The sequence below is a fragment of the Triplophysa rosa genome, linkage group LG14, assembly GCF_024868665.1.
Source record: "Triplophysa rosa linkage group LG14, Trosa_1v2, whole genome shotgun sequence".
NCBI classification, from domain to species: domain Eukaryota; kingdom Metazoa; phylum Chordata; class Actinopteri; order Cypriniformes; family Nemacheilidae; genus Triplophysa; species Triplophysa rosa.
Genome location: NC_079903.1, coordinates 472,207 through 485,709, shown reverse-complemented (window position 1 = coordinate 485,709; position 13,503 = coordinate 472,207). Strand labels below are relative to the sequence as shown.

Sequence of the window (13,503 nt, the reverse complement as noted above, 5' to 3'; positions counted from 1 at the left end):
TAGCGTGTTCGTCTGACTCGCCCAGGCCAGTCAACGTCGCTCCGCAGAGATTGTGACGCGGCTCAGTGCTGTGGCGTTTTCCATAGGAACCCCATTCTGTCGGTTCGACACAACGTCGAGAGACCGACAGAAAGGGAACGTCTTGGTTACGGATGTAACCTCGGTTCCCTGATGGAGGGAACGAGACGTTGTGTCCCTCATGCCACAACACTGGCCGCCCACCCCAGCGGTCGGGGGAGGATGCTTTAGGCTCCTCAGACCAAAGGTGAATGAATGAGCACGCCGGCTTTCCCTCTTTCATGCAAATTTCGGCATGCAAAATTCGGAGCCCGGCATGCAAATTTCATTCGCCAATTTTCATTGGCCTTTTCTAAATACTCAGAAGATGATAGGTTCTCAAGACAAACCCCATTCTGTCGGTTCGACACAACGTCTCGTTCCCTACATCAGGGAACCGAGGTTACATTCGTAACCAAGACGATTTATATGTTATGTTTCTTTCAGTGTGATGGGATGATGGGCAAGGAACAGATTGCCAAACACAACATTATAATATTCTGGTTGGACTGTTAATCACTATTATAACCATCATTTACATTTTTTAAACATACTTGCTTTAAACATACTTGTGTGCATTGTATATTTGTGCAAACATATTCCTAAACACACATAAAACATGAACTGAGGAAGTGTCCCAGCAGTTTCTTGCAAAATCTGTATTTAAACAAAATATAGATATATCTGAGTTTTAATTTGTGTTATTTCTGTTTATTTATTTAACTATGTAATTTCTTGTGATTGTGCATCCAGAGAGAACATTCATTTTTTAACGCATCCAATGTCTAATGCATTGTTGCATGTGTTTATACATGAATAAAATGGGAAAAGTTGACTCTGTGTGTGTGTGTGTCTAAGTACTAGAAGCAAAGCCTTTTATGGGCAATATGTTTAAAATGTCAATTTTGTCGTTAGTTCTCCCTTCTCCTAAATGGCCTTTTAGCTCATAGGGAAAACACCCATAAACACCTATCTCCTGCTCATTGTTCTTTTGAATTGTTGTAAGGCTCTTGACAAAAAAACTGACAAGAGTCAACTCAAAACAAGACCAGAGAACATTTAAACAAATCTTTATTTGAACATGCATCGAACCACATCTGAGATTAATTGCAGTCAATGAAAGTAATGAAAAGAAAAAACAACAACAGCAACTAGGGCCCAGTTTTGTTTTGAAAATAAACGCCAAAAAAAAGAGAAATGTGTTCGATTTGATTTAGTATCGTTTAGTATCATCCACGTAAGCTACACAGCAAAAAAATTGCCACATGGCCATGAGAAAGCGTTTTTATAAAAGCAGATGCAAAACGATAAGCATTTTAGCCTATTATGTGAATAACATAAACAGTTGTACATCTAAACGGGGCATATGAGCATTAGGCTTTATTACCTTAACGAAATAATTTAGCAAACTAGGGAAGAGCAGACAACACACTCCCTTCCAGTCGCTTGCACGTAGTTCAAAAGGCCATATTTTTTATGGGAACTGAATATTACACAACACCAGCACCTTAAGGCCATGCTGTCGGGTGAGTTGCTCAAAACTCTCCTTCTCCGCCATCGTTGTGGCCGCCAGCTAAAAACTGTCCGACACTACCCCCTCAACCACCGATATAACTTTCAGTACTTTGTGACAATATACTGAAGAAAATGTATGCAAAACCCGTGAGTGAGAAGCACATTTAAAAACTGACAGACCTTGAAGATGAGTAAGAAGGACCGCAATCACTCTCCAAATCAGCAGATGCTCACGCATGGGGAGAGAGATATTGAGAGAGAGACTCTTTTGTATTTTTTTCATTTGTTGATTTTATTTATTACACGGTGCTCTGGAATACTTGATTCTGATTGGCCAGTTGCGACATTCCAAGGGTTGTTATTCTGTCATGATTCTGCCTCCTATGTTCATGATTTTCTAGTCTAGTGGCAGGATCATGACAGACCCACGTGTTCCGTGGCAAGCAGGGTAGGAGAGCTTCATGGGGGATGTCTTCGGACTCCTCCTGCGTGGAGCTTTCCCAGTTCCTTTACAGTCGGCCACTACCCGGTGGTTTTAGAGTGTCCCTGCTTGATTCCTGTGCACTTTTTTTCTGCACAGTGTCTGATTTGTAGTTTGAACCACCAAAAGATTCTCTGAGTTTTCGTATTTTTTCATATTTCCCATTAATTTCCTATGTTGGTCATTTTTGACCATGCAGGAGCAAAGTGTGACAATTTTTTGTCTGACCCTTTAACATATAGGAATCATGTCCATATTTTTTGTGTGTTCAGATAGCGAATGTGACAGAAGTCTCCAAGTGTCATCTCATTCTGATATGATTTTGAGGTAAAAATTGACCGTAGAGTCCCAGAGGGTTCAAATGAAAAACAAACTATCATTATAATAATAAAAAAAGATCAAATGTTCACATATACTAAACCTGTCACACTTGCACCCGCTCCTCCAATACAATCAGGACGGAAACACAAGCATTCTTCTTTCAATGCCAGGACAAGAAACCTGAAATTTTAGATATCTGGGATTCCTTTGCTGGTGTTTCTGAATTAGCTTTAGTGCCACCATTGAGCTACAGTAGGCCATGTTGCTGTCAGCAGCAGTAAATCATTGAAATTGAGTTATTAGGAAATTAATGTTTGTGCCTCTGTAAACAGAGTCGATCCTGTATGTAATGAACATTTACATCATCAAATATCAAGTCACGGTGTGAACGCAAATAAAGAGCAGGTAGAGAACAGAGAAGGAAAAGAAAGTGACTGTGTGCATTAGGTCTTTGTCTCTTTGTCTTTTTGGAACAGAAACAAAAGCTGAACTAGAGGAGCTGATGACAGACATCAAGACGCTGGCTAATAAAGTACACTTCAAGTTAAAGAGTGAGTTCTTCATCCGCATCACAGACACTTTACACTCAGTAGTGTCAGTAGTGAAGATGATGCTGGAAGTCTTTCAGATTGAAATTCCTGAAGGGTCTCAAACTCAGCAGCACATCTGCACAGACCAGTCTCAGTCATGTGTCTGAAGCTAAACGCTTGCAAATGTCTGGACTGTGTCTAGTGTTCATGTACATGTCAACGATGTTTCTGAATAACAGCGTGAGCTCGAATCATTACAGTGTTTTATATTCTCTTTTCACCTGCGACATTAGATTATTTTTCAGTAAATAAGTCATTATGTGTATGTAATTCTTCTCCCAAACTAGAGGCACCACCCTGTTTTATTGTGTGCAATAATGATTATGGTTTCATTCAATGCAGCAGTTTTTCCATTTTTCAGAGCTGTGAAACTGTGAAGAGATTTTTCCAACGGCGGTTTATTTAGCATGTTCTTCTTTATTTTTCATTGGTGTTTTGTGTTGTTTTTGCAGATATGCAGCAGAGCGTAGAGCAGGAGGAGACCGTGAATGTGAGGATACGTGAAACACAGGTAAGATCGCTCACACAGATCTTCTTCTGTCTGCATCTGTATAACATGTCGCTGGTTTTGTCAGCACTCCATCCTGTCACGGAAATTTGTTGAAGTGATGTGCGAGTACAATGCCACGCAGTCAGACTACAGGGAGCGCTGTAAAGGACGGATCCAGAGACAGCTGGAGATCAGTGAGTACACACGTGCACACACTCATGGGCGGAGCTTACTAAAAGATGTCATTTAGGATTAAAAAAAGCATTGATATTCTCAACTCCAAAACAAATATACACCTTGGTTTACATGACGTGATGTCTTATACAAGTGAGCAGCTGTTTACAGTATGTTCGCGTATGTGCAGCGGGACGAAATACGAGTGATGTGGAGCTGGAGAGCATGTTGGAAAGAGACAATCCATCCGTCTTCACGTCAGGGGTAAGCGTAAACTCTCATTCATTTTCTCCATGCTATATATTCATGCACAGGTATGGATCTTTCCTCGGCTCTTTCCACACATCCAGTGGCATAGCCGCCATTAAGAAAGTGTGGGGGGGACACAGCTGATTATTATACATGTGACCTTTGCAAATTTGGCTCATTTTGTCGCACCCTTCATCAACACACGAACGCTCTGGTCTCGGATTATTTATTTGATATGGTTACGTGCACACTGAGCAGTTAAAGAGAAAATGTGCTCAGTTTGATCACATTATAGCTCCACTTATACAAAATACATCCCATTAGAACGCACATGGGGAGATCACATTTACATCAAACAGAATGAAACAATCACAATTACCAAGATATGAACAGAAAACACACTCCATATGTCAATCAACTTTTGACTGCGTTTAATCCTTGTGCATTTTTTACTGCGTTTAATCCTTGTGCATACAGTGTCTAATATTTGACACAAAATTATATTTTGTGGATGCTACCACAGACACGACTTACCCACGCCAGCTTGGCTGCAGATTTGACTTCACTGAGGTATAGCGCCACCTGGCAGCCAATCATATCACTGATGTAGGATTTACTTCAATATAAAGCTCAGCGGGTTAAAGCTTTATCTCGTTACACACACATATACCCAGTAATGGAATTGTAAAAAATGCCAAATACTACAAAATATGTCTACATACGGCATCATAAAACGCTTAATGTCCCAGTGTAATGCATTACGTTTTTATAAATTTACAGCCTACACCGATTATTGTAGCAATGTGGGTGTAAGTTTCAAACAAGGATGAAGGAAGGAGACAGGGTCGGCGTGGCTGAGACTCGGTAAGAATTTTTAATTTTGCAAAATAAACTGTACGCCACTGTGCTAACATTCAACAATAACTCAGAACAGTAAGTCTTTGCTCTCGAGTTTTCTTCTCTCGCTTTCGGCGTTCCCGAGCTCTCAGCCACTCTCTCTCTCACTCCTCATCCGCTCGAGCTAGCTTTTAACCCTTTCCTTACCAATCATTGGAACGAGACACAGGTGTTCACAATGTGTACTTGACCTTCTTACACACCGTTCTACTCCTGCCTCGCCCCCTCGGCACAGACCTCCCTGAACCACGCCCCCCTTCCTACATACACCCACCACCCGACTCAGGTCGGGGAACCATCCGGCCTGCAGCCTCCCCCCCCCTCCTGGAGAGAAAGTCAGCTACGGCCATCTGCGTCCCCGGCCTGTGGACCACCTGCAATTTGAAGGGTTTTAAAGCTAGATACCAACGGGTGATCCGCGCGTTGGTATCCTTCATGCGGTGGAGCCATTGGAGGGGCACATGGTCCGAACAGAGCGTGAACTCCTGCCCCAGGAGATAATAGCGGAGGGTGAGGATGGCCCACCTGGTCGCTAAACATTTCTTTTCAATGATGCTGTACATCGTCTCTCTCCTTGAGAGCTTGCGACTGATGTACAGCACCGACCACTCCGCACCCTCTATCTCCTGGGACAGGACCACCCCCAGACCCCTGTCCAATGCGTCGGTCTGCAACAGAAAGGGAAGAGTAAAGTCAGGAGAGTGCAATAACGGGCCTCCACACAGAGCAGTCTTCACTTGGGTGAAAGCCTGCTGGCACGGCTCTGTCCACTGGACAGTATCTGGTGCCTCATTTTTAGTGAGGTCAGTCAGCAGACTGGTGAGGTCTGAATAATTAGGTACAAACATTCTGTAATATCCCACTAGCCCCAGGAACTGCCTCACCTCCTTTTTGGTCTTGGGTCTCGGCGAGGTCGCAACCGCTGCCGTCTTGTCAATTTGGGGATGCACCTGACCGTGACCTAAGTGGAAGCCTAGATACCTTACCTCCACACGCCCAATTGCACACTTCTTCGGGTTAGCCGTCAGCCCGGCTCCTCTCAGTGAGCCCAAACCGCCCTCATATGCAGTGTGCGGCCGCAGTAGGCGGTCCATGAGACGTTGAAAGGTGGCCGGAGCTCCGAATAAGCCGAATGGAAGTGTGACGAATTGATGTGAACCGAACGGCGCGGTGAAAGCTGTTTTTTCTTTGGATAAGGGAGATAAGGGGATCTGCCAATATCCTTTAGTCAAATCCAGTGTCGAATAAAGACGAGCAGCACCTAGCCGATCAAGCAACTCGTCAATCTGCGGCATTGGATATGCGTCGAACTTTGACACAGCATTCACCTTTCGATAGTCCATGCAGAATCGTACCGATCTGTCTGTTTTAGGGACTAAAACTATCGGGCTCGCCCAATCGCTGCTGGACTCTTCTATTACCCCCATATCTAGCATAGCACTTAATTCCTTCTGAACAACTTTTTTTGTATTCAGGTAACCTATACGGCCGGCTGCGCACTACCACACCCGGCTTAGTCTCAATATGGTGCTCGATGAGGTTAGTGCGGCCAGGCAGGGGCGAGAACACATCCGCGAATTCCGCTTGCAATCTGGCAACGCCAGTGATCTGGGAGGGCGAGAGGTGATCTCCACCTGGGGCCAGAGCAAGAGATTGACTTTTAGTGGTCACTTCTGGCCCGAGATCTTCCTCTGTACTCACCGCCGTCGCCAGCATCACTGCGTCCGCCTCACTCCATTTTTTTAGGAGCTTGAGGTGGTATATCTGATGTGCCCCGCTCCTGTCTGATCGAACCACCTCATAATTGAGATCTCCAATTCGCCGTGTGACCTTGAAGGGCCCTTTCCAGTTTTCAGTTGTGGCCTAATGGTTAGAGAGTCGGACTCGTGACCAGAAGGTTGCCGGTTCGATTCCCAGGGCCGGCGGGTAACAACTGAGGTGCCCTTGAGCAAGGCACCTTACCCCTACTTGCTCCCCAGGCGCTGCAGTGATAGCTGCTCCAGGGGTATGTGTGTTCACCACTTGCTGTGCGTGTGTTCACTACTCTCTGGATGGGTTAAATGCAGAGGTCACATTTCGTTGCCTTGTACTCGTACATGTGCAATGACAATAAATTGAATCTAAATCTAAAATCCTGGCGGCGGCATTCTCCTTCCTTCCCGGGTTTCGGCACCAGTGTAACAAGGTTCAAATGAGGATGAAGGAAGGAGACAGGGTCGGCGTGGCAGAGACAATCGGTAAGAATTTTTAATGATGCAAAATAAGCTGTGCGCCACTGCGCTAACATCCAACAATAACTCAGAACAGTAAGTCTTTGCTCTCAAGGTTTCTTCTCTCGCTTTTGGCGTTCTCGAGCTCTCAGCAGCTCTCTCACTCCTCGTCCGCTCAAGCTGGCTTTTAACTCTCTCCTCACCAATCACTGGAATGAGACACAGGTGTTCACAATGTGTATTTGACCTACTTACACACCGTTCTTCTCCTGCCTGGCCCACTCGACGCAGACCTCGCTGAACCACGCCCCCCTTGCCACAGTGTGGCTCAGGTTTTTCTGTCATTTGGCCTAAATCTCATCTTTTAAAAGATAAAGCTCTATGCAGCGGCTATTTATGACAGTATATCGGCTTTGACTCTACGGCAAATGCTAGACTAAGGCACTCTTCTTCTCGCCTTACATACATAAAACATTAGTTTGTTTTAAGGACAATATTTGTCTATTCTTGTTACAGACAGTATTAGTACTGTGATAAAAGTTTACGCCACTAAGTAAACAAATGAATCAATCGCTATAGTGCCCTTACTTACACTATTTGGAATACATTATCTGCACTATGGCAGCTTGTTTCTGACACAGTTGATTTGACAGTTGATTTATTTCACTAATTCCATTCAAAAAGTGAAACTTGTATATTATATTCTGTCATGAACGTGGGTGGTGAGGACAAGGTCAGAGGACCCAGGTGCAGACAGCGGGTAAGGGGTTAACAAGACATTTAATAAAATATAAGTACAAAGCAAATACCCACGGGGGGGGGGGTCAACATAACAAAACACAAAGGGTATAAAACATGACACCAAGGACAAGGACTAACTACACCTAACCAGACTAAGACAACACTCGAAATAAATACAAAATAACTAAACTACACTGACAAGACAGGAACTCACCACATATGACACACACACGACAGTACAATGATTCAGCCCAGGACAGAAAACACAGGGATCTAATAAAGGGGACAAATCAAGAGGGAGCAGGTGCGGGGCATGAACTAATTAACAAACAATAACGAGGAGACGAAAGGGCGGCAACAGAGACGCCACACCGGAGAGTGGAAGACCAACACGGACAAAACGTCACTCTCCACATAAAACAAGAGGTTCTGTCATGGTTCTGCCACTAGGTCAAGAAAAGCAAGACAAGGTGGGGCAGAACCATGACAATATTCATTCATTACACACAGACTGATATATTTCAAATGTTTATTTCTTTTAATTTGATGATTATAACTGACAACTAATGAAAATCCCAAATTCAGTATCTCAGAAAATTAGAATATTACTTAAGACCAATACAAAGAAAGGATTTTTAGAAATCTTGGCCAACTGAAAAGTATGAACATGAAAAGTATGAGCATGTACAGCACTCAATACTTAGTTGGGGCTCCTTTTGCCTGAATTACTGCAGCAATGCGGCGTGGCATGGAGTCGATCAGTCTGTGGCACTGCTCAGGTGTTATGAGAGGCCAGGTTGCTCTGATAGTGGCCTTCAGCTCTTCTGCATTGTTGGGTCTGGCATATCGCATCTTCCTCTTCACAATACCCCATAGATTTTCTATGGGGTTAAGGTCAGGCGAGTTTGCTGGCCAATTAAGAACAGGGATACCATGGTCCTTAAACCAGGTACTGGTAGCTTTGGCACTGTGTGCAGGTGCCAAGTCCTGTTGGAAAATGAAATCTGCATCTCCATAAAGTTGGTCAGCAGCAGGAAGCATGAGGTGCTCTAAAACTTCCTGGTATACGGCTGCGTTGACCTTGGACCTCAGAAAACACAGTGGACCAACACCAGCAGATGACATGGCACCCCAAACCATCACTGACTGTGGAAACTTTACACTGGACCTCAAGCAACGTGGATTCTGTGCCTCTCCTCTCTTCCTCCAGACTCTGGGACCCTGATTTCCAAAGGAAATGCAAAATTTACTTTCATCAGAGAACATAACTTTGGACCACTCAGCAGCAGTCCAGTCCTTTTTGTCTTTAGCCCAGGCGAGACGCTTCTGATGCTTCCTGCTGCTGACCAACTTTATGGAGATGCAGATTTCATTTTCCAACAGGACTTGGCACCTGCACACAGTGCCAAAGCTACCAGTACCTGGTTTAAGGACCATGGTATCCCTGTTCTTAATTGGCCAGCAAACTCGCCTGACCTTAACCCCATAGAAAATCTATGGGGTATTGTGAAGAGCGATATGCCAGACCCAACAATGCAGAAGAGCTGAAGGCCACTATCAGAGCAAACTGGGCTCTCATAACGCCTGAGCAGTGCCACAGACTGATCGACTCCATGCCACGCCGCATTGCTGCAGTAATTCAGGCAAAAGGAGCCCCAACTAAGTATTGAGTGCTGTACATGCTCATACTTTTCACGTTCATACTTTTCAGTTGGCCAAGATTTCTAAAAATCCTCTCTTTGTATTGGTCTTAAGTAATATTCTAATTTTCTGAGATACTGAATTTGGGATTTTCATTAGTTGTCAGTTATAATCATCAAATTATAAGAAATAAACATTTGAAATATATCAGTCTGTGTGTAATGAATGAATATAATATACAAGTTTCACTTTTTGATGATATTCTAATTATATGACCAGCACCTGTATATATATATATATATATATACCTATTCAGTACTGAGTGCCGCATTTTTAGTTGCCCCTTCCGTCTGTTTTTTTCCAGAACGATTGATCCAAACAGTTGTCCAGTGCCATTTATTACTACTCGTGATAGTCCTTTGACAGTAGTAATTCAATGACGTGAATGTTGTCAGGTCATCATAGAGTCCAGTGTGACTGAAGAGGCTGTGAAGGAGATGAAGATGAGACACAGTGAAATTATCCGGCTGGAGAAAAGCCTGCGAGAGCTGCACGACATGTTCATGGACATGATGATGCTGGTGGAGAGTCAGGTCAGAGCAAATGTCTGAAATTGTGTTTAAATACGACACAACTTCTTGCTGTGGAGAAACCCACAGATGACCATACATGAAAGAGTAGACATTACAACCTGTGGTGTCAATTGTTTTGCATCATTGCATCACCGATATGCATTTTACAATGTGAGGTCAACAAGAGTGCATTCAGCATTGCATTTCATAGCACAAGCACATTTTTCAGACACGTGTCATTCATTTATTTTCTTTAATTGCTGTCTTGAGTTCTGTGGCACTGTATTCTTCCTGCTACTTATTCTCATGATGCATTGAAGTGAATGATATTTTGATATTACTGATGGCGTGTCAGATAGTCCTAAAACCTTCACTAATCTGATCCATCACCTGCTTGAAATGTGGTTTCAGCTTTTGGATTTTCTTTACTCCACACAACCTGTCTGTCTGCTTTTTCTCTTGTGAGATACTGTATATTTATGACACTATACAGTATGTGTTGTCATTCGATGATTCATTTTCGTTGTTTGGTTAATTTCACGATTTCATTACCAAAACAAAATCGCGTGTCTTATATTTATATGTCTTATATTTAATGGTCGACCATGACTTCAATATAAACGCATTACTTTATCACATTTGTTCTGTCTTGCAGGGCGAGTTAATGAATAATATAGAGAAGAATGTATGCAGTGCTCAGGATTATGTGTTGAAGGCCAAAGAAGAAACCAAAGCAGCTGTGAAAATGAAGAAGACAAACAGGATGGTGAGAAACACCACAGCCAATCCACTCAACTCTTCTTTTTTCCTTTTTCTGCTGCTTTCCATCTCCCATTGGAGATGATAGATAGAGTATGTGGAGCACTCAGTGGATTACGTTTGGAAGGCAGTTTCAGGCATGAAGAAAGCCAATGACTGAATCACTGCCGGCTGTCTACTCTGCATGTGTCATGTTGATGTCAATGAGCAGGCAAAACAGCAGATCTAAACGCAGGAAAACTTTACTAAATGACATAGAAAACCCTACAACGACACGGAAGGAAACCACACATAACACCTACAACAACTAACAGCACACAAGTGAAACACAAGTACAATATACTGTATATACACAGGGGAGATTAGCGTAACAAGATAACAAGGGGGCGTGGTAAATGGAAACACCTGGGGAACCTAATCAACATCGAAAACTATAAAAAACTACAAAGCATGACATAAACAGCAAATAACTAATATGTCCACAAACAAGGAATACATAGCAGATGGAATACATAACAGCATGAGGGGTAGTCTCTTCTTTCTCATTATAGTGTAATAAACCCTCTCCAGATGATATTCAAGATATGACATGTCTCACAGCTGCCAAGCAATAATAATCTTATTCTGTTCTTGAGTTACTGCAAGACAAACGCAAAAAAATAAAACTATTTGATTCGGAAGTTTCCCTGGTGCATGGAGGGATAATATGCCAGTACTGTGTCTTCTGACAAGAACAGACAGGAAATGAGAATCGGGCAAAACCAACCATAGTTTTTTTTACATATTTACAAGCGGGTTGGCCTCAAAATAGCATTTCTTCATCCAGGCTGAGATATCTCAAATGCATTTTGGGATGTCAACAGGCCGGAGCAACACACTATAAATCAAAGTTAGGTTGTTTTGAGAACATGAGGGGGCTAAACCCTGAACCCTGAGGAACCATTCCAATAATGTAATAACAGCAAGGTCTGTATTTTGATATACTGTGGGATAATAGAATCTGGAGACTGTATATTCCTATAAATTAGAAATGTCTAGAAATGGATGTCTGGAACTTAGACTAAGTAAAGAGGTATAAATGATTGTACTAAAAGTCATTAGTAATATGGCATAAGGCATCTTTCATATGCAGGATTGAAAAGTAACATGTTTGGAAAACAATGCAGTTTCTGTGTAGCATTTGCCATCCCATTTTTTTGTGCAAAATACTAAAGTTACAGTATAACATAGAGCAGAGGTCCCCAACCACCAGGTCACAACCCAGTACCCAGAAAAAATGTGTATAGTAGCTGCGTAATAGCACTATATTAGTTATCGTGGGTTTTGCCCTCTAAGAGCCACAATCCACATTTACATACAGTAGTAGGCGTGACTCCTACAGACAACCTCGCTTACACTTTTCTGCCAGGACTGTCTCACTTCCAGCGCGTCCGAGATCACAGAGTTTGAACACATTTCCAAAACACAATCAATCCAAGAATTGCACAGAAATTGCTCCATGAATCATTTGCTAATGTACGTCGCTAATCATAAGTGTTGCTGTATGAAGAGGATCGAAATGCAAAGGGCTGAAACATATGTTTTTGACATCACCCCCTCAGGCTTCTGAAAAACAAAGATGGAATTATCCAGCGTAAACATCCATTAAAACGCTACTGTCGGACCTTATCCACCCAAATTCCCCAAGCCTCCACCCCCCGGTTCTCAGACAAAATTTAAACCCAAAACAGGTCCGTGGTGTATAAAGGGTTTTGGGGAACCCTGACAACTAAATGAATGCTGTGTTTTGTCATTTTAAAAGCATACAGAAAACAAATAGTGTGAATTGAACACTATTTCTCCTCACAGAAATTGATGCTGATAGGGGCTTGTGTGGCTGTTTGTCTACTCACAGTCATCATCGCATTAGCCATTGGACTGAGCTAAGCAGCAGTTCTTCTTCAGCCATTCCAACATATTCATCCACACATGAAGAAACCATTTACAATATTTCATACAGTTTAACGTTTACAGCTTTCCTGTTTTTGCGTACTGTATGTGAGCTATGTGCTATCAAAATCAGCTTCACTTGCTTTTTCATGTATCCTGTGTGTTTTACAAAGCACTTTCGATTCAGTTTGATGTATATAGCGCTTTACAGTTTTCATTGTTGCAAAGCAGATTTACATACATTATAATTAATAATAACAGATGTAAAATCAAATAAAGACAAAGTATGGTATAAAATACAAAGGTATTATTCCATGTTTTTCTCTATACATTTTACATTGATGAAACTTCACTGAAATAAATACATTCATGTTTCATGTTTCATTGGCAGAAATTGTAAATTGTTTAATTGAAGTATATTATTTACAATATTATAATGTGCATATAATTTACAAGATTTACATTGACATTTAGTAATCACAGTTAATATCACTGTAAAGGGGCATTCACATGATAACTATAACTATAAAAAATGAAGTTTTAAAGGAGTCATATTGCACGGCTAAAACGGATATTATTGTAACGCAATGTGTATACACCATTTAAAGTAAAAAAAACGTTGTATTTTCCACATACCATGCATGTTTGTATCTCCTCTTTGCCCCGCCTCTCTGAAACGCTCTGATTTTTTACAAAGCTCATTGCTCTGAAAAGCGAGGTGTGCTATGATTGGCCAGTTCACCAGTGCGTAGTGATTGGTCAAATACTGCAAGCATTTCACGGAAATGTAACGCCTCTTACCATATTCGGAACATCAGGATCCAAGGCGATACAATGAGATTTACAATTACGCCCACCTTAACTACGTGTAGATTTG

The 13,503-nt window shown here is 42.2% G+C and overlaps 1 protein-coding gene across 2 annotated transcripts in view; it reads left to right on the top strand.

The window, feature by feature from the left end:
- stx1a (syntaxin 1A (brain)) overlaps positions 1-12,909 on the top strand; it is an 86,404-nt gene extending 73,495 nt beyond the window's left edge. The window contains exons 5-11 of one of the 2 annotated variants that reach the window (XM_057351551.1): positions 2,851-2,925; positions 3,417-3,475; positions 3,540-3,648; positions 3,819-3,892; positions 9,822-9,959; positions 10,594-10,704; positions 12,546-12,909. In XM_057351551.1, the coding sequence (XP_057207534.1) occupies positions 2,851-2,925; positions 3,417-3,475; positions 3,540-3,648; positions 3,819-3,892; positions 9,822-9,959; positions 10,594-10,704; positions 12,546-12,623 (644 nt within the window). In that variant the 3' untranslated portion in view covers positions 12,624-12,909. Of the gene's footprint in view, positions 1-2,850; positions 2,926-3,416; positions 3,476-3,539; positions 3,649-3,818; positions 3,893-9,821; positions 9,960-10,593 lie in introns of both variants that reach the window. The other variant, XM_057351552.1, reaches the window with a different exon arrangement.
- The last annotated feature ends 594 nt before the right edge of the window (positions 12,910-13,503 follow it).